Source organism: Syngnathus leptorhynchus, chromosome 13, assembly GCF_054491065.1.
Source record: "Syngnathus leptorhynchus isolate UIUO chromosome 13, UIUO_Slep, whole genome shotgun sequence".
In the NCBI taxonomy this organism is placed as follows: Eukaryota; Metazoa; Chordata; class Actinopteri; order Syngnathiformes; family Syngnathidae; genus Syngnathus; species Syngnathus leptorhynchus.
In genome coordinates, this window is record NC_141207.1 from 9,653,039 (window position 1) to 9,679,808 (window position 26,770).

The following is a 26,770-nucleotide window of genomic DNA, read 5'->3' on the forward strand; positions in this document are numbered from 1 at the left end:
GTTTTCAGATCTGGGAGCATTTCCAAAGCAATGGAAAACCTTAAAAGCAAAGTGACACATCCAAAAAGCTTCTTTCTCTTGCTTCTCAATCAAATAAAGTTTAGTGGCAAGAGATTGACAAGACTAAAGATCAATCAAATTCAATTACCTGATTCTTCGGCTGGTTATTTATGCAGTGAATGCAAAGAAGCACTCCCCACAATCATCATCTTGGACCAATACACAAACAAAGGCGCATGATCAATAGCTTTGTTTTGGGAAGCTAAAGAAAGGGACTTTGATTGTTTCCTCCATCCAAGCTAATGCCGTAAAGTTCACATTTCAATTGGAGTGAATCATATGATGCAGCTATTCAGCCTGCCAGCTTCTGATTCAACTTTTATACTCAGGATCATCAAGTCCAACACAAAAACAAGAGGACAACCTAAAAACAACGTATTCAAAAAAAACAAGACCGATGAAACCACACACACACACAAATCTCTGTGATTGACCGGCGACTGGTCCATGGTGGACCAAAGTCGGATAGCAGACACACACACACGACACTAATGAAGACAAGTGGTATAAAAAAATGGATGGACTGAAAAGATTATGAAAAACAGAACATGATGCAATACTTCACCCTCAGCATCAAATGAAAATGAAGCCTATGTATCCCATAGGGTGAGATATGACAGCTTCTGCTCGAAATTCTCCAGAACAGACTTATTTGTCTTGAGACATGATGCAGACAGCAAGGGACCACTTACAATATACAATACAGCAACAATATATTATTTGATTTTTTATTTATTCATTATTACTATTATTAGCGTATGTTTCATAAATTGGTGATTGGTTGCGCAGCATATTGCCAATCGGGGCTCTGACACACTTTGGTAATTAGCATTAAAAAAAAAAAAAAGCTCTCTTGTTTAAGCTTCAAACAAAGCTTGCATAAGATCTGTGCTGATGAAGTCAAATAAAGTTAAAGAGTTTCTATATACCAACTTGAGTGGTTCTCTGAGGGGGTAAAGAAATTGAATTCCATCTCCGAGTATCAAGTTGTTTTCCTTTCTATTCTCATGTGGTTGAGTTAAGAGTAGCAGGATTTCGTGAGCGGGGATCCAGGGGATGTTGTACCCAACGGCAACAAGTAAATATTTGATGCATTTCTTTTATCTATCATATTGAATATCTGTGATTTAAAGAAGTGAATTGTTGATTTGCATCAAGTGTGTGAATAAACGATCATATAGAAAGCATTTTGTTGCATGTATGTCTTGTTCTTTCCGATTGTTTGATGAGACTAAAGCACAGCATGGCAAGAAAGCACCAATCCAGCCATTCTGAAGTGTCCTCAATAATTTACACGGCACTTTTGAAACTCTTTCCTCATTTCGAGCTTGTTTTCAACAACACTGTACACACAAATACACAACACAAAGACACTTTGGGCCTAAGGGCAATTTAGAGGAGATTTTCTTTATTTACTTAATAGCGTCTGTTGCTCATGTTCTTAGTTACCATTGCTTTTTCGCACATTGCATGTTTTGCAATAATCATTGAGAAAATGGATGGGTGGATTTCAATTTCTGGACATGTGGAAAGTTTTGGCTTTTCACAGCAAAGCTTTTCTGTGGCTACGGTGTCACACGTGATAGGCCTGACTGCAGACACCTCTGGGAAATCATCCCATTTCCTGTTCTATCACTTCTACCAGAAGCAGAGAATTTAAGATGAAGTTATTTACTGTGGCTGTATTTTCGCATCCTCCCTCGGTCAGAAGTGGGTCAGAGCACACCACACCTGCTTTTTCCTCCACAACACGCTTGCGAACAAACCTGTTGGCACCGACAATCGTAAATGTTAATATTTCTGATGACATATCCTTTTATGGTCATCACAAATGTTGGACGAGGCACACACTCAGTGATTGGGAAATGAAATGGAATAGATAGCCAATTAGAAAGTGACCTGAAGTCTGCATTCATGTCATGGGAATTTGCTGCAGAGGAGGAAATGATTTGATCATATTTTCCATCCACTGAGTCAGCATATTCCTGCTGACTTGAGTTGAGAGGTGGCGGTGCACACAATTAAGAATTATATTAACCTAACATGCTTTTGAGGTGTTGAAAGAAGACTAGCAAATAAAATGCTGCAGGGGATTAACTGTGGCTGCATACATTTCTGAGGCTATAGGCCCGCCACCACCCAGTATTGCTCCTTTTTATTTTTATTTTTATTTTTTTTTGGGGGGGGGGGCGTATTTGCACACCAAAGTTCCTACACCCTGCATGCTAGTCATTTGGCACCAAAGCACAATATATACATTTACATAAGCTACTTACATAGTGGTGGCCCCTTTGATTTCTTTTTTTGTTATTTGCATTCCACCAAAACCATAAAGTAAATTGAAGCAGTGAAAAATAAGAGGAAAAAGACAAGCAATTCCAAAAAGACATGTTTGTTTGAAGTTTTTTCACATTGACACCGCACATATCATACCTGAGATGATTGCTTACACGGCATGGCGTGGCGTGGCGCGCCGGGCCAATCTCGGTAAGGTTGATCGCGTCAAGGCTGCAGCAGCATCCTCGGCAAACAAGCACTGACGCGCACCCAACTCAACTATCGCGTCCGCTAAAAGGTCACAAAGGCTGCACACAGCCAACGCGGACAGATGACGCACAACAACCGAGCAAGCGCTTTTACGCGCCTTCAAAAAAGACCCAAAACATCTCTCCGACTGCCGGGGAAGCTTGAAGAGCACAAAATCATCCAAGTGACGAGCGAGAAAGAGGAGGAGGAGGAGGCGCATAGAAGATTGGAGCCGCCCCCAAAACGCACGCACTTCTTTGCATCTGCAGTCTCAAACTGGACGACTTCAGCTCTGTCGTTTGGTTTGAACACATGGCACGACTGTCAATGGTTCCTGTTTGATGAGTGTTCTGGAGAGATGTGATTTTTATTTCACAAAAGCTTGACGGTGTGATAAATAATGTATCACCCTGGCCACCCCATTGAAAAACATTCTGGCTACGCCCCTGATTTTAAAGCCCTGACCATCTAGGGAATACGACACTCTTCAATAGCAGGTCACAAGGACATTGAGGTGATGGTTTTGTACACAACCAAAAGTGATGCGACTTTACAGATACGTGCTACAGTAGGTCATCCTCAACACAGAGCAATGAGCTACAGTAATTGATTTGCCCTCAATCACTGCTGTCTTAATCGACTTACTCTTCCGAGGCAGATATCGACATAGCGGACCTGGAGTCGGGTTGATTAGAATACAGCTCGGGGTTTTATCAAGCCACCCGTCGTCTATTCTGTTTGTACAACCAGCAGGTTCAAAGGTCACATCAACTGCCAAGCATCAATTTCTGCATTCATGCTATAGTGGAGAGAGTGAGTGAGTGAGAGAGAGCAGTGTTTGTTTTCACCATTGCGACCATCACTGGAACCAAATCACAAGGGTGATCCAAAGCTGGATGAGTGCACTGTCTGCAATAATATTACATGTACATCCATATTCTGTACGTAAAAAGGTCGCCACCGCTGACAATTAGTCCTATGCGGCTTTATGGACAAGGACAACACTGAGCGGAAGAATAGCTGCAAATGTGTTCAGGCCTGATATGATGTATAGCTTACATTGGTTGGCTCTACTAATCCCGGCAGTGTCAGGCACAACAGTGGCTCGAGGACTGTAAAGACTCAACGTGGCAATACTTTGGGAAGAATTCAAGGAAAAACAAAATTACAACAGAGTCAAAAAGTGCGTCATATCTGCATATGGATTCCTTGCAGCTGCTATAAACACGCTTTAATGGAAGTGTCAGGGTGTGCGATTGCATATTAACTGGGGTGGGAGCTCAGCTGCAACTGGAAAACAAACCAGCCACATCGTGCACGAGACAATAATTGGCACTTTTGACACATCTAGGAATAAGCGACAAGCACTCGCATTGAAGGGGGTATATTATGGAAAATTGACTTTTTATTGTTTCGATACAAATCGTTGGGTGCTCAACCATCAAGTGTGAAATGAAACCATCAAGGTTTGAAACGAGCACCATTCATTTGCAAACTTGGTGTGGTAGGCTGAAACACCACATCAAAGTCATTCATGCTCTTTCTGGAAAATATTTAATATGTGCTCTCTAAAGAAACAAACATAATGCTCCAACATTTTTGAGAAGGTTTTCTTTCTGGGTTTGTGTTTGTATAAATCAAAACAATCTCATCTCTGCTTCATTCAGCAAAGCTACACTAATTGGCCTTCAACTCCATTACTCTCCTCTCTCTAATAAGGTTAACTGTGTGCGTCTGCCTGACCAGGCCCATCCTCCACATACACGTGTTCCATAAAAGGCACAAACTATTGCACGTTGGTCTGGCAAGTATTAAGCATTTGCATCACTTTATTTATAGGACATGAAAAGGTGGGTGCACATTTTGGAATTCATCTTAGACTAAATGAATAATAACACAATATCCACTCATTTGTTTTTCTCTTCCATTTAATATGCCCAAAACTAATTTTCCAAAATCAATTTAACCTGATTTTTTTTTGTTTTGTTGAAATACCCATGTAATGTTTTACACTACAGGTGTCATAGCTTTAACTATTTACGTTAGCTTCTTTATTTTTTTAATATCAATTGTTTACACTGAATTTAACTGAACCACTGCAAAATCCAACCCGAACAAGAAATGGACCTCATGTTGATGATGTTGCAACTTTGCAAGCTCTTCTCTTCATCCTTTCAACCTGTTGGTGTACAGTCAATGAATCATGCTATACCTTTGTGGGCTCATATTTATATTGTTCAATGTATTACAAATTGGGCTCTTACCATCCACACCTTTCATTCGCAGCACAATCGCTCGAGGCAGAAGGATGCTGGAGAACCAACCTAAACCTTTTTCTCGTTTCAGAGTTGATCCTGTAAAAATTGCTGCAAAGACGTATATATATATATATATATATATTTCTGCTCACACCAGCGCATTTAAAAACAGTCATCTGCAATGCTAAGCACAAGGTAACAACTATTCATTTACCAGCTCAGTGGCCTAGTAGTAGAGTGTCCTCCCTGAGACTGGAAGGTTGTGGGTTCAAACCCCGGCCGGGTCATACCAAAGACTATAAAAATGGAACCCATTGCCTCCCTGCTTGACACTCAGCATTTAAGGGTTGGAATTGGGGGGTTAGATCACCAAAAATGATTCCCGAGCGCGGCGCCGCTGCTGCTCACTGCTCCCCTCTCCCCCAGGGGATGGATCAAAATCACATGGGGATGGGTTAAATGCAGAGGACAGAGCCCTTTGAGACTGCTTGTGATTTAGGGCTATATAAACTTGACTTGATTGATTTACTGAACTGCTGCTTCTCCAACTGCTGACAGAGAATGTTCCCTCACATGGCATTAAACAAACATATGCACACCAGTAGGTCAGACAATCCAGTTCTGGCAAACGGCACAGATCTATAATGCATGCTATAGACAAAGTGTGCGTACGCGTATGCGCGCTATGTACCGTGAAATAAGTTGTCCTGGATTTCCTCCTGAGTCCTCAAATTAAAGGGTGGACAAACTGCTGATGTTCCAGTGCCATCAAACTCCTGTTTCTCTTCTTGATGTGAAGGATTCTCAGGATGGTAGTGAAAGTAAAAAATTAAAATAATTACAGCCATCTAATCCAGTTACAAAGTACCTACCTGAACATCAGTGTGGCTCTCATTGTCCCCGATAAATTCCAAGGAGGGCATCTCTTCAGTTTCCAACTGCAACAAAACATCCGCTAAAGCTTATTCTCCAAATTGTCCAGCGTCAATAGTGACGGAAGGTAGAAATACCCAATGTGTCAGCTTACTTTAGATTTTAAATCAAATTTGTAACACCGGTGTGTCGAAGGATTACCTCTGCCACCGATTGCCAAATGCTCCCCTGGTCAACATCTGGCAGGTGAACTGTACCTTCCCCCAGGTAAAGGCGCACAGGGCTGACCTTGTCACACACCTGGGGAAAGATATGGGCAGGAATATGAACACATTGCATTTCATTTCAAGCTTTCATGGGGGACTGACTCACTGCTGCACTGGCTGAGGGGCTGCAGGGCTCCCCGTGACCTTGGCTGATGAGGACATTGTGGAAGTGGAGGTCCTGTTCAGTGTGGGTATCACAAAGACACAGGCGGAGCACATCTCCCGTGTCGCAAACCAGCGCGGCGACTGGGGGACGATTACAAAGAGTGATAAATGAAGCAATTGCCTCCCAAGTCCAGGCACCCTGCAATAACAAAGCCAAGTGAAGGTGAGCCACCGGCATCTCGACACCTTTGGACCAACAATAACAATATACTGCACAACCCCAACAATCACACTTGGTTTCTGAGTTAGTAGACCTTGACAGGCAGAAGACTTACAGCGGTTGCTTTAATTCCAGCAAGTGACGATGGGACGGCTTGTGCTGGAAGAACGGAGAAGCAGGACCTGAAATAATAAAGGGCAAAACAAAGACGTTGTTGGTGTTGTTAGTAGTAGTAGTAGTAGTAACGTGGCCTACTTGAGGAACATCAGGTCATCGGTGTGCACGGTGGTCACCGTGCCAAAGTCTACATGGTAGACCTCAACGCTGGTGGAGCTGATGAGCTGGTGAATCACAACCCGGGTGAAGCACATGTTCTGGGATGACGCGCAGCAGACTTGCCCCCGTCGGATAAATGGCCGCGGGAGGCGGTAGCGCTCTGACACATCAGGGGAGGAATAACACTGACTGCAAGTAGACACACAAAACTCATTGACACTTCGAGTGCTACGTAGCCATCGGATTGCCTAACGACATGTCCTTACCTCATCTCTACTTTCATCTTTTCGAAAGTTTGAGCTTCCTCACAACCCGTGAAGCGGACGTAGAAGAGTCCCGGAGACTCGACTTGTTCCACCGCGACTTGAAGCCATTGAAAAGACGGACGCGGCGTCGGCCGTTCAAGACGGTGACTCTGCAGAGCGTCGAGAGGCACGACGGGGCTCCAATACACCTCAACGGCAGGACGCAGCTCTGACGCCTGAAGACCACACAGACGTGAGGGACCTTTTAGAAGACCGGACAATAGACTATTTTTCCAACTTAATCCATAGAGCACTCTTACCACAGAATAATCCATCGTCAAAAGTTCTTCCGCCGAGATGTGAGCATCCTCGACGTCCCAAAGAGACTCTCCAGTGTGGCAGTTTGTCTGTGGCCTTGTTCCACCAGGAGCATCTCCAAACAAACGGAAATGTGCTTCCTTCTCCATCCCAACAAGATAGAATTGTGATTCGTGTACCTACCAGAGGTTGTGTTCTTAACGATCCAGTCCCATCCACTGTCCCCATCCACATATTGCAGGTCGAAGATGTCACTCATGGCGTCTACCAGCTCAGTGACACTGACAAAGCCATTCTCTTTCAGTGGCAAGTCCTCACCCAAAAGCCTCTGTCGATAGATTGAAGTCACATGAAAACTTGCATGTGTGGATTTCAGCCGTTCTGGGCTCTCGACAACTTTTTTGGGCGGTATGATCTTCTCACCTTGTACTCCTCAGGGAGATGGTGAACTGATATTCCATAGCTACTTTGACAGACAACCTAAAAACATGAAGTATTTCAAATAAGACGTATTTAATGGAGAAGCTATAAATAGGAAATTAATAGTGTGGGTAAGCTCATCATCAAGAATGTCATCTGACCTTTTGCAGTTTCTCTTTCAGCTCATGACTAATGGTCCCAGCCACTCCATTCTCGGCAATCCGCTGGCGAAGCTCCTCTTGTAACTAAAAACGAGAGTAAAACAGAGATGATCGAAAATGATCAATTACATTCTATTAAAAACAGCAAAAGACCTTTGAGAAATGCTGATTAAAATGGAGACTTTTCTGGTGGAGCTGAGGTTCAGATTCTTGGGTCTTGTCAATCCCTTGGAGATTACAACTGACATGTGGAGGCTCCTCGTGGGCAGAACTCACAGTGGTGTCTGACGGGATATCTGTTCGGCAAAAACATTGAACTAATTTCGCCATTAAAAAAAAAGAAAATCATTGTCAAAGCATATAGATTAATTACATTTAAAATTCAGTAAAGTCTTTCCAAAACAATCTCTTCCATAGTCGTACCTTGAGATTTTGCTAGGCTGTGCACTCCCACGTGGGTTGTGGTCTTTGGCGGTCCGAAGCTCTGTTTAGTGTTAAATGTTCTGGGCAGCATTTGCTCTCTCAGTGTCACTATGGAGCCAAGCCTGCCCTGCTGGATTAAAACAAGGTCTGCAGCAGCTTCCAGCATCTCTCCAGTAGAGTAGAAGCCCAAATTATGAACGCGCAGAGGGTGGCCAAAGCATCGTAGAAAGCTGATCTCCAGTTCTGACAACCTCACAGGTCCCTAAAACGTCAGCATTTAAAAAAAAGAAACGGCTGGACATCTAGATTGTTGTACCTGTGAGAGAAGGAGGCGCAGTTGGGCCCTCAGCTGAGGAGGAAGGGCCGGAGGAGCGCCACCTCGCCTGGGAAGAATTAATGGGGCTGACCGGTAACAGTTGCGGTAGGAAGAGCACTGCCAGTTTTTTCTTTTTTTGTCCGTCATGGACGTACGCTGCTTAGCTACCAGCTCCTCAATGTTTCTTGTGGACTCGTGGCTAACAGCTGTGGTGACCGAGAGCAAAGTATTGCAAATTCAGATGTATAATTCAAGAAATAAAAGCCAAAAATGTTTAGTTACCCTTCAAGAATGTTTTACCATCCTCTCTGACATTAACCGTGACCACATCAGGTATCTCCTTCAACATATCCATGACATTTCGGAAGCCCAGGGGTTTCAGAGGCAGAGGATGGCCCACCATATTTTTGTAGTCTCGTTTAAGTAGCTCCGGGTCCAGCTCGACTTTGGAGGAAATGAGTAAAGATCGGACGTCTTTCTTCAGCTTTGCTAAAACGACATCCGGGTTCATCTTGCCTGGTGACATTTGAAGGAGAACAAGAAAACATGATCAAGGTGCCCAAAAGAACAACATCAAAAATGCAATCAAAAAGAAGCCTGGGGGGGAATCCAGGCAGGTTGGAGGCAGGCGGAGTTAAAAGACCCCTGGAAAATGTTGGCACGAGTGCAGAAGAATAAGTGACAAAGAAAGAGTGCATAGCTTAAAGTTTTAAGTTAAAGTTAAGTTAGCTTAAATAACAGCTAGCACCAAAGTTCCAAGCTGAGAAGAACAAAGTTTGCCTACACTGCCAAATTGATTGATAGTCCCTGAGTGGCATTTGCATGTTCTCCCTGTGTCTGCGTGGGTTTCCTACTGAGTTCCTCCTACGTTCCAAAACCATGTATGGTAGGACTGATCACTCTTGTGCTAGGAGTGATCACTCTTAATTATCCATAGCTGTGAATGGTTGTCTATTGGCGGCCTGCGATTGGCTGTCAAGCACTTGGCTTCTGGCCCAATGACAGCTATATAACCTCTTGACCTTTTAAACTGATACTAGAAATTGCTGGATGATCTTTTCATTTTGAGGGGAGGCCAAACACTCACTGTAAACACTTGTTAACTGTGATGCTGCGTACACACAATTTTGTTTTTTTGGGTAATAAATTAATTGAAACAACAATTCCTGGCCTGCTACAATAAGAGCATCTTTTAAGTTACAGTAACAACATAGCAATGGCGTTTTCTTTTCAAGGGCAATGGGAAAGAGACGTAAACTTAATGGAACGTTCCACACATTAATAACCCTCTTTTTGTGATTGTTTCGTGACGAAACATGTAAATTCGATTCATACACAACATTAAATGTACTCGTTAGGTGTTAAACTATAAAACCAACGTCAACAACAAATGTCCTCCAAGGACGACGCATGTTAATTACCCTTTTTATTTTATTTTTCCATAAGCACACTCACCGTATATTTGATGAGTTGTAAATTTAAACAACGCTCTTTGCTTATCTGTCGGTCGGTTGTGTGATGAGCTCGAAGAGAATAATAGCAACTTTGTAAAATGGAAGTTAATGTAAACAAGATTTCATTTAGCTGACTTCATCAAATGCCTGAGTGAAATTAGAAATGCGTTCAAATTCAATCACACTAATTAATTTGCACGCCAATGTATATCTGTGATATATTTCATTGTCATTGTTGAACTGTGTTTTTTTTATGTTGTTCCATACTAAATAAGCATTGACTGTATTTTTGATGGCCAAAAATATCTGAAATTAATTTGAAAAAAGAAAATTCTGACAAATTAAATTGGATAATGTTCTGCTGCGCCCTTGAGGATATCTCAATCTTGTTATGATAAGCATTCAGTATGAAGACGAGAATTTGAAACACTTGCACAATTTATCAAGTTCAATTCAAAAGCTTTTTCAAGAATGATAACCTACCTTGGAAAAAAAAAAGCCTGAACATATTTCAAACACACTGAGGTGAACGTGTGTTGCTTCACCTTGGAGAGTTGAGAACTTGTCGCTGACTTTGTGACATGCCACTCGATGGACAGAACTAAATGGGTGTGACTTTTTATTTATTTTTTATTTTTTTAATTTAAGAACCTTTGCTCAAGACAATGAGCGAGAAATGAACTTAATTGAAAGAGCTCAACCGTGAAGGCCACTACCAATTCAAAGTTCTCCTCAAAATAGACGTTGATCCATTTGATCTGTCAGCAGATGCATGCAAAGATTTGCGGTCCACTTTGAGGTTTCTGCTGACCACGCTGTGTTGTGCTTGGCTTTGATTTTCTGTCAGAGCTTCTCAGTGGAGTTACAGCAGCATCTGGCAGCCACGGAAGACCCTCAAGTGCGTAACCACATCATCTTGAACACTCATCTTTTTTTACCTTTTACACTACTCATTTAGTATTGTACAATTTGCATTTTTTTAATTTCAATTTATGGCGACATCATAAGAAACATTTGCGTTTCTGTGGAGAAACAACAACCGTCTGTTTGCTTTTCTTCCTTCACATAATAAACAAGTCAGCATTTCGTAACGAACGTAATAAGATGCTTCAATACCTTTACAACTTTTGGGTAGCCGACCTAAATAATCATGTAGTTGTCTTTCCAGGATGCCTAGAGGGCTTCCTCAGCCTTCAAAGCTCACTGCTCAGTTGTCTGGATCAACACCTATCAAACAAATGTGCTTGAGTATTACAGTAAGTGTACTAAAAATGGAGGAATAAAGTAGTCAAGGCTTTGGGATAAGTAGAAGAAAATATTCAAAAAGTTAACAGTTAACTGTGGTTCTTGCTGCAGTAGTTCAACTGTGGTCAAACCACTAAAAGCTTTTTAAGCTTCATCAGGTCGTCAGTCTGACAAGGACAAATGAGACAATTGAGATGAGAATAAAGTATAAACATTTTCTTGAAGACTTATAATGACTGTGTTTGGCAGGGAAATGTTTCTTTTGACTGCAAATGCAATGCAGAAAAAGGTAAACAAGTACTCAGCATGGCTGACTCAGGCTGGACTTGTATTATATTCACGAGGGCCTCTGTGCTGTTCAAAAATTCATCAAGGGATTGTCTCTCTCCCAACCGTTGTCTGTACTAGGTTTCCATCATCTTTGTATTTTTCATGAATCGTTTGCGCCCTCTAGTGGACAAAATCAAAAGCAAATCGATTTAGATAACAGCCAAGGAGTAGTTAAAATTTGAGGAACTATTTAATATTTGCACAGGTTTGCCTTGATCCAGTTTGGGGTTTTTTCTTGATAGTGTGCTTGTGTTAAAATAAATGACAAATGAATGTGCAACTGACACACTAAGGTGACTATCAGACATTTTATTATAATTTATGACAAAAAAGTCATTATTATATTTAGAAAGAAATATCCAGAATATTCAAATAATTATAGGTATAGTTACAGAATGTAAGCAAGAATAAAAATGAGTTTTTCTTTTAAGATCCACAGATGGTCATGGAACTGACCCTATCATGGTCTCTTCTTAAAATCCACCTCTTTGAAATTATTCATTGTGTGTGATTTCAAGTTGCTTGAGCGTACCTGTAAAGCATATTTGAGTATATTGTAAAAGCGTTGTATAGATGATTATTCTGACGCTAGTTGCGATTGTCCTTAATGCTAAGAAGAATTGCTTACAGCTCCTCCTCCTCCCTGGATACGGTTGGCCATCCAGCTCTTTATTCCTTCCACATGTGATGGAGGCTCCTGATGGTGCTCCAATGGGCAGCAGAAGTGTGCGTTGAAGTGCTTCTGGAGTTGACAAGACATGAGACCCTGCAGGCGGATCAGCCAAACCACCCTCGTAACTACAATCTGAAAAGCAGGATGGTTCCTTGTCACCATTATGGATGTGATTCGTTTTTCCAGATTTAAATCACTCGCCTGGACAATTCTTATCTCCTCACTGTTTGTGACCTATGGTAAGTGACTTCTCCATCATCTATTTGTTGTGTTAACAACTGCTGCATAAGTAGTTTTCATAATTTGCCTAGAAAACTAAACTTCCACGCTTAGGCGCAACATCTTACCTTTCTTTATTGAGTTTGTTTGCTTGAAAATTTCCATCCGTCCATCCATCCATTTTGTGTCGACGGCAGATACGCTATACATCTTGGCGACACAGCACAGCAACCCCCCAAGTTGTTATCACCACTGAAACACACGGACAAGCAGATGCGTCAGTGTACAAGAGGTGTTCCACATGTGCTATTTGAGGCTCTCTAGATAGGACCAAACAAAGACCCAAGAGCCAATTTACATTTGAAAAGTCCACACGCTGTGGGAGTGGGGTGGCCATGTATGGTTGCTTGGATGTGTCTCTGAATCTCTAAAAAATTACTGGATGTTTTCATGTTAGCTTTTTGGGTGACACAAACTCATTTCCACACTGTTTAATTTATTAGGAGTCACTCTGTTTATCCACAGATATTCAGAAACGATAAACAATTGTGAATTGAATACAGCGCACTTCAATCAAGGCAGGTCAGTCATAATTATGAAGTTGCCCACATATTACATTCAATCATAATTGAAGTGACTATGGCCATAATGTATACAGTATTTGATTTTACAATGATAATCCTAAATTTGAAGTAATTATGGGGGGGAATTACATTTAGTTATCCCAACACACATTTTTTGTACAAATCGAAAACAAAAAGGAATCATCTTTTTTTTTACCAGGAAATACTTTTGCAAACGAACATAGACATATGGTCCAAGTCTGCTCTTGGAGATGATTGCAAGTTGCCTGAGAGTCTGACTGGCCTTCAGCAATCACAGGCCTCTCATGGCTTTTGCACTCAGTCTGATTGGCCACTCCAAGGAGGATTAGCGTGCATACATTTGTGCACTGAAGCTGCATTACAATGTTGCTTCATATCCGTGCAATAACCACTTTGCTGTGCACAAGATTAGAGTGAAGTGTTTATCATCTCGCCATGCGCCACTTGAACAGCTGATTGTTGTTGCTCAAAATGAGTCATTAAAAAGAAACATGATGATGCACAACCTTCTGACTTACTGTGTCACATTTTGAATCTAAAACTGCGTCTCCTTCGGGGCAACCTCCAGGTGTGGATCTGTGCTCACCAAATCCTTGCCAAAACCAAGCCTTGTGTCAAATGGGCAAAGATGGCTACGCCTGCTTCTGCGTGCCGGGCTTCCAGGGTTCTCACTGTCAGATCGACGTCAACGAATGCGTCTCCCAGCCCTGCACAAACGGAGGCACCTGTGTTGACAGAGTGGGCCGATACTCCTGTCTCTGTGCCGCTGGCTTCACTGGTGAGGGAACACAAAAGCAGTGTTGTTAGAACAGGATGTCACATTGGGTTTTTGGAGCTGACGAATAATTGATCCTGCATGACAAAAACCTGGCATTTGAACAGGGGTGTGTAGACTTTTTAGAACTACAGTACAGTGGTGAAGTGACACTATAAGGCTTGAAAGCATATATGATGACAGTCCACATAAAAGCAAGCGCCTGTCGGACATCTGTGTGGCTTTCATTGTCTCAGGGCCCACTTGTGAGGTCTCCATCGATGAGTGTCAATTACAGCCGTGTCTCAATGGCGGCAGTTGCCATGACAACAACGGTGGCTTGCTTTGCACCTGCCCGCCCGGTTTCCAAGGCCACCGTTGTGAAATCGACATTGATGAATGCCAAGACAAGCCGTGCCAAAACGGGGCTCCCTGTATAGATGGACACAATGGGTGAGGAATTGACAATCTTTTACCCACAAAAAAATAATGACAATCACAAACAAATGAATTGAATGTGTTCAATGTGACTTTGTCCCAGATATAGCTGTGACTGCTCACAAACAGCCTTTAGTGGTGGACATTGTGAGAGTCCGAAACAACAATGCAACTCTCAACCGTGTTTCAACAGTGCCACCTGTATGGAAAGTCACGGTCATTACACCTGTCAATGCTTGCCAGGTAATGTGAGAGAGTTTGCAAAAACAAAACAAAAAAGATCAACCACCCTACTATGCAAAGCAATAGTGATTGTTTTGCTTGATTTCAGGGTTTAAGGGTAGACTCTGTGAAATGGACATCAATGAGTGCGGCAGTAACCCGTGTTTGAACGGAGGCCGCTGCATCGAGAGGTCATGGCGGGTCCTTTTTGGTATGGAGCCGCTGCTACCCCAACGCTACGACCCGCAGAACGCTGCCGGCTACGTTTGCAGTTGCCCTCCGGGAACGACAGGTATCGTATTCGGATGAGTCCACTACACAGATTTTTCAGCAGGATAGTTTATCCTGACACATACTGGAAATAAGAGCTGTGTGGTAATAATCAAATCAAATCCAAAATAAAATCATAAATAAATAAATACATAAATAAAGTGTGGGTTATGTCATCCTTTTTTTCATGCTATAGGACGGTAAAACAAAGCAACAGAAATCTTACTCATAATATGACATACATCACTCTCTGTGAGACTGTAATGGCCAATAATTCTAGTGTACATGCAATCGTAACTTTTTGGGTTACAAAAGCAGATTATTTTTCCTCTACCTTACACAAGGACTTGATTTTGCAATGATCAGGCTAAGTTAGTCTGCGAGCTGCCCTGGCTAGTGTTGCTGTGGCACTGACTCAGTAAGTTGGCCAAATAGCATTAGTGTAATCTCCAGGATCTTACTTTGCTGCTCCCCGCACATTCAGCCCCGCACGACGACGAGGAGCACGGCTTCATTGCCACGGACGTCACATTAATATGGTGCACTTAGACACGTTTGGGGTATCTCTGGGGAAAAGAGTGACGTCATAATGAGGATACACACAGGATGGATTTGGGCCATTCTCTTGCTCGGAACAGGTAACGGGAATGACGTGCATTGTAGCATCTGCTTGTCTATTTTTCACTCTCTATAATAAGCGCAAGTAGGCAAACTATCAAAGAATAGGAAGTTTGTCAACACATTTGAAGTGAAACAATGTTAAGAGGATCATCCGGAACACTGGAGAGTTAAGTATCCTCGTGGACTAGTTAAGTGGCTGTATTGTGAAGAGTGGTGTTGTTTTCTGTCCTTTTCGAATGTCCAGAAGGTGATCAATTCAAAACAAATACCCTGGCTTTCGAATCCTCGTTGTGAGGGGAAAATAGTTTTCATTGTTAAACTGCAGTGATGTCATTCATTCCACAGGTTCCCTCTGCCAGGAGCTAATAGACCACTGTGATGCCAGCCCGTGCCAGAACGGGGGGAGGTGCGAGAGCCACGACGGGGGCTACACGTGTCACTGCAACAAACAACGTAGCAAAGGCTATCTTTACGGAGGGGCAAACTGCCACGTTAGGCTGGTGGGCTGTGAGGGTCATGAGTGCCAGAACCAAGGCTCCTGCAATCCCTTCCTTCTGGACGCAACTCACGGCTACACGTGCTCCTGCTCCTCTGGACACACCGGTCCACTCTGCAAAACCCCTACCACCTTCTCGTTCGAACGTAGCGGCTACCTTCTGCTACAGAGCCCCTTTGTGGATGCTGAGATCTCTTGCAATATCACCCTCAGCTTCAAGACCGCTCTACCCAGTGCTGTATTGTTCCAGCGGAGCATCGGGGGTCTTCTGCTATGCCTGGAGCTGCAAGAGGGCCAGCTTCACCTCACACTTCGAAGGCAAACTCCCGCCAAGCTCCAAGGATTGAGTCGAATTGGAGCTTTGGAGCTGTCGCACGCGCTCGCCGACGGAGAGTGGCATACTGTGGAGGCAGTGCTCACCAACCGGATGCTGAGTTTGAGACTCTTGAGCGATGCGGCGACATGCGAGAGGCAGCGATGCTACAAGGTGGCCCCCGTCCAGAATAACGTGGATGGCTCGGCGTCGCTCCCTCAGAACACCTTCATCGGAGGCGTACGAAAGGATCAGAGCGAGGAGCGGTCAATTGCGCCGTTTATCGGTTGCATGCGGGATGTCTTGGTGGACTGGCAATTGATTGTCCCCGAGGAGTGGCTGAGCGACTCCGCTGTCAACGTGTCGCCTGGCTGCAGCCACCGAGACCGCTGCCAGGATGCGCCTTGCCAAAACAATGGGCTGTGTATCAACTTGTGGCAGAGCTACCGCTGCCAGTGTCCCAGACCTTACATGGGCCAAGACTGCGAAGAGGGTAGGTCACTCAATACAAAGAAACAAATGAATTCATTCATCAATAAATGTGCCTTTTTTCCCTCCCTCACCTTCAGAACATGTGAGCGCCCGCTTCGGGAGCGAGGACTCGCTCAGCTACGCCGTCTTCAACGTCAGCGACGACCTGGGTCAAGGCCTCTCAATCTCTTTGTTCCTCCGCACGCGGAAGCCCGGCGGCCTCCTGCTGGCAGTGGGCAACGGCAGCACGCGCTACCTGCACGTGTGGCTGGAGGACGGCGTGGTCACGGCTCAGCTCGCTGACATGGAGAGCCTGAGGGGAGAGAGCGCGCTCAATGACGGCCAAGTTCACTTTGTGAATGTGGAGGTGGCCAAGGGCCGAATGACGCTGCACGTGGAGGCTCACAAACGAGCTGAAGTCGAGGTCGGGACCGACGGCGGCATTCCAGCGGGAGATAGCGTCTATGTCGGAGGTCTGCCGGAGAGAGACGGCGCTGCCGTTTGGGGGGGACATTTTAAAGGATGCATCCAAGACCTGCAGATAAATGACAGGAGATTGCAGTTTTTTGCTTTGGTGCCGACATTCCCTTTGCAACTCATGGAGAATGTGAGCGACGGCTGTTCCGGTGACAACCCCTGCAGTGTAAGTGTGTCTGTCCCTTTATGAATGAGGCCTTTTAAAAAGACTTGAATGACGTCTCTTCTTCAGAGGAACCCTTGTCTCAACGGGGGAATGTGTTATACCACGTGGGACGATTTCACCTGCGCTTGCCCGCCCAGCACAACGGGGCGGCACTGCGAAGACGTCAGATGGTGCCAATTGTCTCCGTGCCCTGCAGACGCTGAGTGCAAGATAGTCCGCCAAGGATATGAATGTAAGTCAAGACAGTCAAGTTAGATGATTATCTGTATTCACGCGCCACATTGCAATCCAAATCTTATAAATAGCGGTCAGGAGAATTCCAAACAATCAACTATAACTTGTCATTTAAAAATGTGTCAATATTTTCATAATAATAATAAACGATATGATGATGATATTGTTAAATGAATCCCGACTGTCAATCAAATGATGTGATTATTTTCTTACCTCCATACAGACCTACTTCATGATACTATTTGTACATCTTGAAATAAATAACTGTCCAATCATGTAACACGCTTAGCGACCTCAATCCAAGCACACGGTGCTCCATCAAGTACTTAAGCGGGATTGGCTTGAACCCATATTATATTATTACAAAGCCAGTGGAAGAAGTTATCCAACGAATGATCAACGGGTCCTTTTTAAAGGTGTGTTTGAAGCTCACCTGTCATCTTCATGCCTTTCTAGGTCACGCCAATGCAACTTTCCTCAACGCCACCACTGTGCTGGTCTACAGAGGAAATGGACACATATTGCGCAACCTCACCAACCTCTCTTTCAACCTGCGCACTAGGAAACGTAGCGCAGCCATCCTCCACGCCGAGAAGGACTCTGCCTTTGTCACTCTCTCTGTCCAAGACGGCTTCCTCTTCACGGAGCTTCAGAGCTCCACCGGAGACGCAGAAAAGCCGGAGGAAGACAAGTCCGCGGTCAGCCTCAACAGCGCGAGATCCGTCAGCGATGGCGAGTGGCACGCTGTCCACTTGTTCATGACAGCCCCCTGGGCTAATACGTCTCAGTGGACTCTGGTGCTGGACGATGAAGTAGATGAAGCCATCACGTCCAGGGGTCAAGGGGGCAACCTGGACTTCCTCAGGGAAGGAGTAGACATCTTCCTGGGAGGTCTGAGCGCCGACGTTGGACGGTCACTGACGGGGTGCCTGGGCACGGTGGAGATAGGCGGGATCGCTCTGCCTTACTTCAGCTCTTCTCAGGTGAACCTTCCGCAATTACAGAAGGAGAAATTCCTCCGGACGTCCCTCAATCCTCCGCTGGTGGCTTGCAGCGGGGCGTCGGTGTGCGCGCCCGATCCGTGCTTGAACGGAGGAGAGTGCCGAGATTTCTTCAACTACTACAACTGCAGCTGCCCGGAGGGCCGGGCGGGGCGGCACTGCGGCTTTTTGGCCGACCCCTGCGCCTCGGGTCCTTGTATCCACGGCAACTGCAGCATCAACGGGCTGAGCTACCAATGCTCTTGCCAACTCGGATACGCGGGAGTCAACTGTGAGGAGGAAGTTGACATCTGTGAAAAGCACCTGTGTGCAAATGGAGGCACCTGCTTGCATGGACCTGACAGATACGCCTGTCTGTGCCCCGAGAACTACACCGGACCGCTTTGCAAGTAAGTCTGTGATAGCCAGTTGTTCGGGACTGATAAAAGTTCATTCTTAGTCAGAGTCACAGTGGAAGGAAGATTCCAACTTATTGACATTTTTTTTATGCTGACCTCCGCTAAGGCCGACTATTGCTAATTTTGGATGAGTTGATTAAATGTGATGGTTTTTGTGAAAAACCTTTAACGGTGCCAAACGAAGACATCTCTGAATGCGTTAATCCGAAACAATGCTGCCAAGCTGGTTTTTGCATTTTTCTTCAATGGTGTCCCGTGATATTTTACCACGCTTTCCACTTGATGTGATACAAAACATGACATTTCCTCCTTTTGTCACCACCTGAAGACTTTTAAGAGCCCGGTTAGTTAGCAACCCCAAATAAATGATGCTAAATGGCTGAGACGAGGGACGGAAGACAGACGAGATGCTCCGCTTGCTAACGTTCCTCGGTGGCTGCCTACGCCTGCAGCAAGCTTGATCTGAAGATGAATTTCTATTCTAGTGTCAGGCAGAAAAGGCCCCTCTTCGGTCTGCCGCCGTGTCTCAGTGCTACAGCGGCACTTTCTCTCCCTCTCATCTCTTGTTTGCCTCGGAGAACAGGCGAGGGAACGCCGCCGAGCATTTATCCCATAAACACGCAGCTCCTTTTTTTTTTTTCTTCCCGCGCACTAGAACCTTTGCGAGGAAGCCGCCGCACGTCTCCCTCCCTTCAGTGGGAACATGGGCGCGGTAAAGTTTTCATCCAAATGACTTTGTTTTGTTTGTGTGGCTTTCTACCTCCTTCCCCCACCCATCCCTTCCTTGTCTTCCTCTCTAGTGAACGGGTTGAAGAAATTCCTTGGTACTTTGTTGTCAGAAATGTGTAAGTATTTTTTGACATTTTTCTCAGGTGTTTGTTTCCTCCTTTGTTCACCAAATGTCATCTCTGGCTCTGGCAAAATGGCAAGCAAAGCTAATATTAACAGTGTTTGTTTAAAAACACATACGAGAATGAGTGACAGCTTCTCTTTGTCCCAAACTTTGCCAAAAGAAGGCTGGGGGGGGGGGAATGCTTGTATTTTGTTATTTAGGGATAAATTCCATATGATCAAAATGATTTTGACTGGCTTTTTGTCGTTGTTGTTATTGTCGTTCCTCGAGGTAGATAATCGCATTACACCGGTCGGGTTGTAAGCTTCTTTTGCTTCCAATTAGTCTCACATGACTTGTTTTTGTTTGTAATGTGCATCTAGGCGACCCAACCTTCCTGTTTCTGTGTGTGGAGATGACTTGAAAAACTACACTTGCTTCAACGGCGGCAACTGCACCGAGCGCCAGTTGTCATGTGACTGCCCGCCTGGCTTTGCTGGACACCGGTATGATGGACGCCAATAGGATGGAGAGTCAAGTTAGAGCAATAAAGGGATTTGGAGTGAGAAGCAGGACAAACATAGTATTATTGCACTTACCATTGGTTTCTTGTTGATCAGTTGTGCCATCCTTGAATGGTCATTTCTTATGCAAAAAAAGTATTGTCATTTTACAAGCAATGAAAAATGTTATAATTTTTTTTTTTTTTTTTTTGCCCATCCCAATTCAATGTGATCATCCCAGGTGTGAGCAGGAGATAGACGAATGCAAGTCCAACCCGTGTCTGAACGGAGGCTACTGCCGCAACTTGATCAACAAGTTCCTGTGCGTGTGCGACATGAGCTACGCCGGCGACATATGCCAGACGGACGTAAGCGACGTTTACTTTTACGTGGCCGTGCTGCTTTGGCAGAACCTCTTTCAGCTACTCTCCTACCTCGTGCTCAGGCTGGACGATGAGCCCGAGGTGGAATGGGGGGACAACAACTAAGGGGGCACAAGGTGTCATTTGTGCCTTCATACCAAGCACCTTATTTCATATCCTAATCGTTACTCCAATAGATTATTTTAGCGATGACATATAGTGGGAACTGTAATAATGCAGTTTGAGACACTTTTACATCACGCAATTGCGGGCAGTACCATTGCACTTCTGATTCAAACCATTAACGTGCAATATTTGCAATATTGCAGGATGATTAAAAGTTGGAAAATGCTATATATGAGTCAATAAGAACTAATGGTAATTCCTAGAAATGAATGTAAATGTATATATTGAAAATGTGTTCATTCCACATTAGTCCATAACAGGTAGTTGTTTAAAAACACGATGTTGCGTCACACTGTTTTAAAATAATTTCAATGGTTAAACCAAAATCGTTATTCAAATCCCAAAACCCACAAAATCACTTGTAAAAAAAATCTAAACCCAAATCAAATGTTATTCATATCCAAGTTCTCTATTTGCCATGCCATGAAAGGAAGAGAAGAAAGGGATCCCAAAATGTCACCATCCAAACCAAACACAACCTCGCTGGAGGTGCGAATGTATTGTTAGAATGTTTCTCCATTTAGGATATCCTGTCAGTCTTTTGTATTGGAATTTCGGGGGAGCTCCGAGCAGCGTAGGTGTAAAAAAGCCATGTTTTACTTCTAAAGGCACTGCCAAGTGCGAGGAGACAACATGTCGTCTTACTTTGTTGTTGGATGATTGACTGACAGCTGCACAATGTGTTGTTTTGCTCTTTGTTTTTCCTCTGCAAACGTTTCTCTCTGAGGTATTTTCAACTCCAATTCTTTGCAGTTCAGTAAGCGGCACATATTCACCGGGTGACGGTGGTCAACCCTTCATAGGCTCATTCATCACTTTTCTCCCATCATGTTTATTTGCTAACACTACTACCATGCCATGTGTGTGTTGTCTTCTGTCAGAAGTTGTCCTAACATTCCTCTCTGTTTTTGGTCTGATAATAATAAAAAAAAAAAAATCTTCCTTATTCGTCTTTGTTGTCTGTCCTCTTTTAATTGTTCTTTTTCCCATTTCCACCTTACAATTAATAAGTCATCCATTTTTTCTTTAATAAATATGTGTTTAATGTGGTTGTACTAGTAGTAGCATCATTGATTTTCTTCTTTTTTTTTGAGATATGAGCTGTCATTCAAAAATGTGAGATATGAGTACGCTATAATGAGAATAAACTCAAGTCAGCCAAAGCAACATCTGGCACAGAAGTGCAGCTTCAGCAGGGAGCAGAACTTTGGGCTGCTTGGCGGAAAAAAAATGAGGGTTGATAGTGCTGACAGCAGAGAGGCTCCGAGGCTTCAGGGTGGCCTCGCCACGTACCTCAGAGACTGGTTAGGTAGACATCTCGGTGTGGCAGCGGGAGACTGATGGTGGGTCCTGCTGTTGCGGCGGCTTGCTCGCTCGCTCGCTTGTTTCATACGCTCTGTGACAGCAAAGTGTGCCGCAGTGACAGCTAAGCACTTTCCCAGAGAACCTGTATGGAGAGGAGAGAAAAGTCACATAGCTGCAGGAGATAACTGGTGTGTTTCCTAATTGCCTTTCTAGGGTCATTGTTGAATAGAAGGCACATGACCTCTTTTTGGGGATTTTGAGAAACTCACCGTCGGCTTTCCTGGAATGCAGAATAAACACTTTACTGCAAAGATCCTAACTCACGTCTTACCTCTAGTTGACCTCAGAAGGCGTGACCTCTGACCTACTACTGGCCATCAGCCTGGTGTCGGTCATCCTGCTGCTGGTTGTGATGCTGACTTCGGTGGGACTGGTGGTGGCGCTGAACCGCCGAGCCACCCGCGGCACCTACAGCCCCAGTCGGCAGGAGAAGGACGGATCTCGTGTGGAGATGTGGAGCGTCACCCAGACTCCACCCATGGAGAGGCTCATCTGAGCACTGGAAAGGTTTGCACTTCATCCATCTTACTCGGATGGGCTGCACCTGCCGCCGCACTGGGAAGTCTTCTTCCAATCTATATTTGTAGGTCATTTTGTGCCCAATATGTTGTACACATTGATTATGTGCCGCCGGCACATTTGTATGTAAATAGAAAATCTGCTGCTATATTAATTTATTCCATAGCTGTCTAATTTTTGTTGATTTGTTGTGCTTTCTATTTGTTTGTCCTTAAATAGAAAAAAAACTTCATCGTCAATAAAACGTCTGTGACTTGACCAAAACAAAGTTTTCGAGTTGAGACGTGCACGTTACATGAAAGCGTATTTATTTCCATTTCACAGTGCATACAAGATGTGCAGTTGTACCAGGTTTGTCATGAAAAAAAAAAAAAAAAAAAAAAAAAGAAGAAGAAAATAACCTCCTCAGATTGACCTCTGCTCTTTTTCTCCACAACGAGAACATGCAAGTGCGCGTACCGGAAAACGTCATTGATGTCTATACTGCTACCACACGCATGTTGCATTTGAGATGGAGGCATAACCATGTGAAACGTTGCCGTCTGCGCTCATTAATGCTACATTAGCACAAATAGCGGTTTGCTCTCTTGCCACATTTTTTGAACTACTGTCGTGCTCGTCATTGTACAGCATTAGTGTAAACAGTCACCATTATTTTTTATCTTACTCACAGCAGTAGTTATGATTTTATTTCTCCACGGTTTATTTACAGCAGTCAAGAAATGTAAAAAATAGCTTTTCCTACAAGGCAGATGTTAAATATTATAATGCAATCCGATGCAAGGCAAAAGCAACATATTTGAGTCTTTTTTTGTTTTTTGATTGACTTGCTAAATATTTTGATAAATATCAATAATTAGGAATGAACCACAATCTGTCAAACGAATAAGAGCAGAGTCTGAACATGCGGGCAGAAATGAGAGTGGGGATTTCGGGCAGTGTATTTTATATTATCGTTTCTTTTTTTTTTTTAATTTTCAAAAATAATATCTAAAACATTCAAATTGGGTGTCATTTACAACATATAACACCAATAATATATTATTTCTGTAAAATATACTCAAGAAAAAAATACATGTCTAGTCAGCTGAAAATATTATTTTGTTTTGAAATGAAGACCTCTGAGAAAGCTTTTTAAATGCGTTTTTTTTTTTTAGATTTTGTTGACAAAAAAAAACAAAGCGAATTTACGAAAAAAAAATTGTAAACTAATGGAATAAGAAAATGAAAAAGATGTCTATCTAGCAGAAGTAAAAAAGCAAAACTAAATCCAATAAAATGCCAGGAGGTTCCTCCTGTGCGAAAACTATCACCTGAGTTGATTTCAGGTCATTTGGTCAAAACTACTTTCACTCATGAAACAATCAAATGATGATTTCCACATTGCATACTTCTGGCGTGTTTTAATACTGTACCAGGTATCCTCTTGTATTATTATAAGGCACACCACACACGTTTGCACACGTTCCACATGTGGCTTATTCCCATTAGAAACTAACTTGATTGTTCTTTTTTTTTTTTTTTCAAGTCGTCGAAAGTATGACCTTTTCAGTTTTTTGGAAATGTTTGCATAGTCACTACGTGTTTGAATGTGTGTCAGTGAGTAGGGCCGCCGCTGCGAGCTTGACTCAGGATTTTTTATTTATTTTTTTTTAATTTTTTTTTTAATGGGAGTTACGACGTCTGCTCGCTCGTTTAGATGCCCGCCAGCCACTTTACGAGCAAAGCGTTAACGGGGCAGCGGCAATCTGAGAAATGGCCGCTGTTAAAGTGCCAGGCTGACTGGCGTCTGGTTGAAATCACATGAACGGGAATAGCGGCTTTTGTTTTTGGGCATCCACGGGAAAGTCAGACGTATGCGCTATGGTCTGAGCTGCAGTACAATCAAACACGCTATCATCAGTGTGCGACTGGGAGCTAAGGGAAGCTAAGGCCGGCCGGCGTGTACTAGTATGCTCTTTGTCACATTCACTAGTGCACCTTCATAATAGCACCAGAACTGCCACACGACTAACATGTTTTACTCGGATGTCAAAGTTGCTCAACTGGTGAGCATACATGTGATCCAAAAGAAGTGGTCGCTCAAGAAACCAAAAGACATCTACTAGCGCAACTTCATTGTTCTCCTAGTGCGCTCAACTAGTATGGCAAAAGTCTACAGGAGTTAACAACTGTGTGCCACCAGTACTTCAGCGGTATTAGTAGCGTGCAGATGTCCACTCGTGCAAAGTTTTACTGCACTACGTTTTTGTAGTTGCCCCACTTGTGTGCAAAAGGCAGTGGCTGCTGGTTGTTCTACTCAATTGTCTTTGGCATACTAGTAGGATAGTTACATGTCACTCGTGAGTCAAAACTGCACTAGTTGACAACTATGAGCTATGGTTGGTATTATCTAATGTGCCACACTTGTTCTAGTCGAGGACAGAAATGTCATACAGTAGCGGAACAAAACGTAACTAGTGCATCCGAGTCATTCTACTAGTGCACTGAATTCTCTTCCCAGCTAAGACAATAAGCGTACTAGTACACGGGCACAGCAAAAAATGCTCAGGAAATGGAAACAACAGTGAAAGGAAGACAAGCGACATGGTGCGGGATGGTTCGAAAAATCAAAAGTTCTTCTTCACATGGACGTCCCTTGTGAGTGTCTCCATGTGCAGTTGATTATCCGCAATGCAACTTTGACGAGCAGCTTAAAGCACAAAGACGCTTAAAGTGCCGTTGACGTCTAAGAGATGTCACGCACCAGTGAGTACCTACAAAAATGTCCGCTTAAGGCATGGTGACAAGAAAGGGTGCTTACCAAGGCTCATGAGGACATTTTGTTGAGATTACTTGAAATACATCGGAAATGTGACCACCTTTGACATGACGATGGGACGGGACATGGTCCGTCCCGTTTGGAGACATCTTTTCTGGAATGTGAAAAATGCAACATGAGCGCTACTCTCAAACTTGCCGTTCCAGGCGTCATCTTTTTTTTCTTGTTACTCAAAACAAAAATGTGCAATTTGCAGGAGACAAAAGTCTTGGGACACGCCTACCAATCGTTAAATTGCTCGATCATCGATTGGACTAGCGACACCGTGTAGCTGTCATTGTGTCCCAAAACATTTGTCCATTTCCAGGTGCATCTCAATTCGAACATTTTGAATCGTTTCATTCAAAAGGTGGAATCGATTGAAATTTTGGTTTTCATGAGTTCCATCTTCCACGTGTTCTTATTGTGGAGATGCACCTGTAGCGTATATTGCCAATGTTTTTACTTCTTGCATCAGTTGTAGAAATGGGTCCCTGGATAAGATCTTGTTCTTGTCTAGCAGTGTCTCCTGTTTTTTCACCTCCGGGTCCCGTCCTCACATTTCTTGCCGCCGTTGACCCCGTAGCGGCTCGTCCGCTGCAAAAGTTACGAGTGCTCTGCGGCTTTGCTCTGGTGGCTATTGTTGCAGTGAACCTGCGAGAGCTGCAGGCCGCTGTGGAGGACCGGCCCGACGCAGCACATGGACTCGATCTCCTCCAGGAGGCCTCGATCCTCCACGGACGCCCCCGGGCCTTTTGCGTGAAGCGGACCCGGCGGTTCTTCCGTGTTGTCCTTCTCCCAGGGGACCTGCACATAATTTCTGGCCCTTCTCTCCTTGCTTCCCCGCCTCTGCAAAGACTTCTCCTTATAGTGCTTCACCGTCTCCTTGGAGAGCACTTTCCTCCTCAAGATGCCGGTGGAGCCCGTCGGGTTCTGAGCCGGAGCGGCCTCGGTGCCGCCTTGGGGCTCGGAAACGGTCCGAGCGCGGGCCGCGGGCAGCGGGGAATAGTTGGGAAGCGAAGCCGCGTGAGACAAAGTCGGCGATGGCGCGGTGGCTGTAATTGGGCGAGATCTTGACGGCGAGGAGGAGAAGCGGTCTCGCGCTTGTCTCCCCGGAGGTAGAGGACGTGGACCGGGTTGCTCTTGTGTCGCAGGCACAGGAGGAACGGGGGGTTTCTTCAGGCTGCTCTTGGTGGGCTGTCTGCGTGGGGACGGGGGGAGGTGCTTCCCGTGGACGGCGCTATCATCCTGACCCATGTTCCAGCCCCCCTGCTCCCCCCCTTCATCACAAGGCCTTTCCTCTGACGGCTGACAGTCGCCCGAGGCGTTTAACTTACTCTAAAAATGAA

The 26,770-nt window shown here is 44.2% G+C and overlaps 3 protein-coding genes across 11 annotated transcripts in view; 1 reads left to right on the plus strand and 2 right to left on the minus strand.

The window, feature by feature from the left end:
• Nucleotides 1–4,270: 4,270 nt before the first annotated feature.
• Nucleotides 4,271–9,978, minus strand: tdrd5 (tudor domain containing 5). Of its 6 annotated transcripts, none has more exons than XM_085927961.1 (18): nucleotides 9,252–9,354; nucleotides 8,768–8,983; nucleotides 8,468–8,673; nucleotides 8,152–8,413; nucleotides 7,882–8,024; nucleotides 7,729–7,812; nucleotides 7,571–7,627; nucleotides 7,331–7,475; nucleotides 7,150–7,262; nucleotides 6,851–7,065; nucleotides 6,564–6,773; nucleotides 6,424–6,490; nucleotides 6,090–6,287; nucleotides 5,919–6,017; nucleotides 5,717–5,782; nucleotides 5,536–5,647; nucleotides 4,851–4,952; nucleotides 4,271–4,765 (listed from the first exon to the last, which is right to left on the minus strand). In XM_085927961.1, the coding sequence occupies exons 1-18, from the start codon at nucleotides 9,346–9,348 to the stop codon at nucleotides 4,761–4,763; spliced, it is 2,397 nt and encodes a 798-aa protein (XP_085784087.1). In that variant the 5' UTR covers nucleotides 9,349–9,354; the 3' UTR covers nucleotides 4,271–4,760. The 6 variants fall into 6 exon arrangements, with proteins under 6 accessions (XP_085784087.1, XP_085784091.1, XP_085784086.1 ...); XM_085927965.1 differs by lacking the exon at nucleotides 9,252–9,354 and adding an exon at nucleotides 9,923–9,978 and having other exon boundaries at nucleotides 4,272–4,765; nucleotides 8,750–8,983; XM_085927960.1 differs by having other exon boundaries at nucleotides 4,272–4,765; nucleotides 8,750–8,983.
• A 1,771-nt stretch (nucleotides 9,979–11,749) lies between these two features.
• crb1 (crumbs cell polarity complex component 1) lies at nucleotides 11,750–22,823 on the plus strand. Of its 2 annotated transcripts, XM_085929137.1 has the most exons (13): nucleotides 11,750–12,411; nucleotides 13,538–13,771; nucleotides 14,005–14,200; nucleotides 14,289–14,428; nucleotides 14,517–14,699; nucleotides 15,644–16,600; nucleotides 16,677–17,221; nucleotides 17,288–17,453; nucleotides 17,912–18,845; nucleotides 19,655–19,699; nucleotides 20,070–20,192; nucleotides 20,431–20,557; nucleotides 22,380–22,823. In XM_085929137.1, the coding sequence occupies exons 1-13, from the start codon at nucleotides 12,333–12,335 to the stop codon at nucleotides 22,596–22,598; spliced, it is 3,948 nt and encodes a 1,315-aa protein (XP_085785263.1). In that variant the 5' UTR covers nucleotides 11,750–12,332; the 3' UTR covers nucleotides 22,599–22,823. The 2 variants fall into 2 exon arrangements, with proteins under 2 accessions (XP_085785263.1, XP_085785264.1); XM_085929138.1 differs by lacking the exons at nucleotides 11,750–12,411; nucleotides 13,538–13,771; nucleotides 14,005–14,200; nucleotides 14,289–14,428; nucleotides 14,517–14,699 and adding an exon at nucleotides 15,267–15,315.
• Nucleotides 22,824–22,986: 163 nt separating this feature from the next.
• The window catches only part of dennd1b (DENN/MADD domain containing 1B), a 65,602-nt gene continuing 61,818 nt past the window's right edge, over nucleotides 22,987–26,770 (minus strand). For all 3 annotated transcript variants that reach the window (XM_085929141.1, XM_085929140.1, XM_085929139.1), the window contains one exon: nucleotides 22,987–26,759. In XM_085929141.1, coding sequence (XP_085785267.1) covers nucleotides 26,028–26,759 — 732 coding nt within the window. In that variant the 3' untranslated portion in view covers nucleotides 22,987–26,027. The remainder of the gene's footprint in view (nucleotides 26,760–26,770) is intronic.

What these genes read in the sequence shown, in the direction of transcription:
- tdrd5 (XM_085927960.1), bottom strand. Translation starts at nt 9,348, where the DNA reads ATGGTTTTGGAACGTAGGAGGAACTCAGTAGGAAACCCACGCAGACAC. An exon ending in TGACGATGGATTATTCTGTG is followed by an intron (nt 7,066 to 7,149) that starts GTAAGAGTGCTC and finishes TGTGGTCTTCAG; the next exon opens with GCGTCAGAGCTGCGTCCTGC. An exon ending in AAGATGAAAGTAGAGATGAG is followed by an intron (nt 6,774 to 6,850) that starts GTAAGGACATGT and finishes GTCTACTTGCAG; the next exon opens with TCAGTGTTATTCCTCCCCTG.
- crb1 (XM_085929137.1), top strand. Translation starts at nt 12,333, where the DNA reads ATGGATGTGATTCGTTTTTCCAGATTTAAATCACTCGCCTGGACAATT. An exon ending in CACCTGTCAATGCTTGCCAG is followed by an intron (nt 14,429 to 14,516) that starts GTAATGTGAGAG and finishes GCTTGATTTCAG; the next exon opens with GGTTTAAGGGTAGACTCTGT. An exon ending in TACACCGGACCGCTTTGCAA is followed by an intron (nt 18,846 to 19,654) that starts GTAAGTCTGTGA and finishes CTTCCTCTCTAG; the next exon opens with TGAACGGGTTGAAGAAATTC.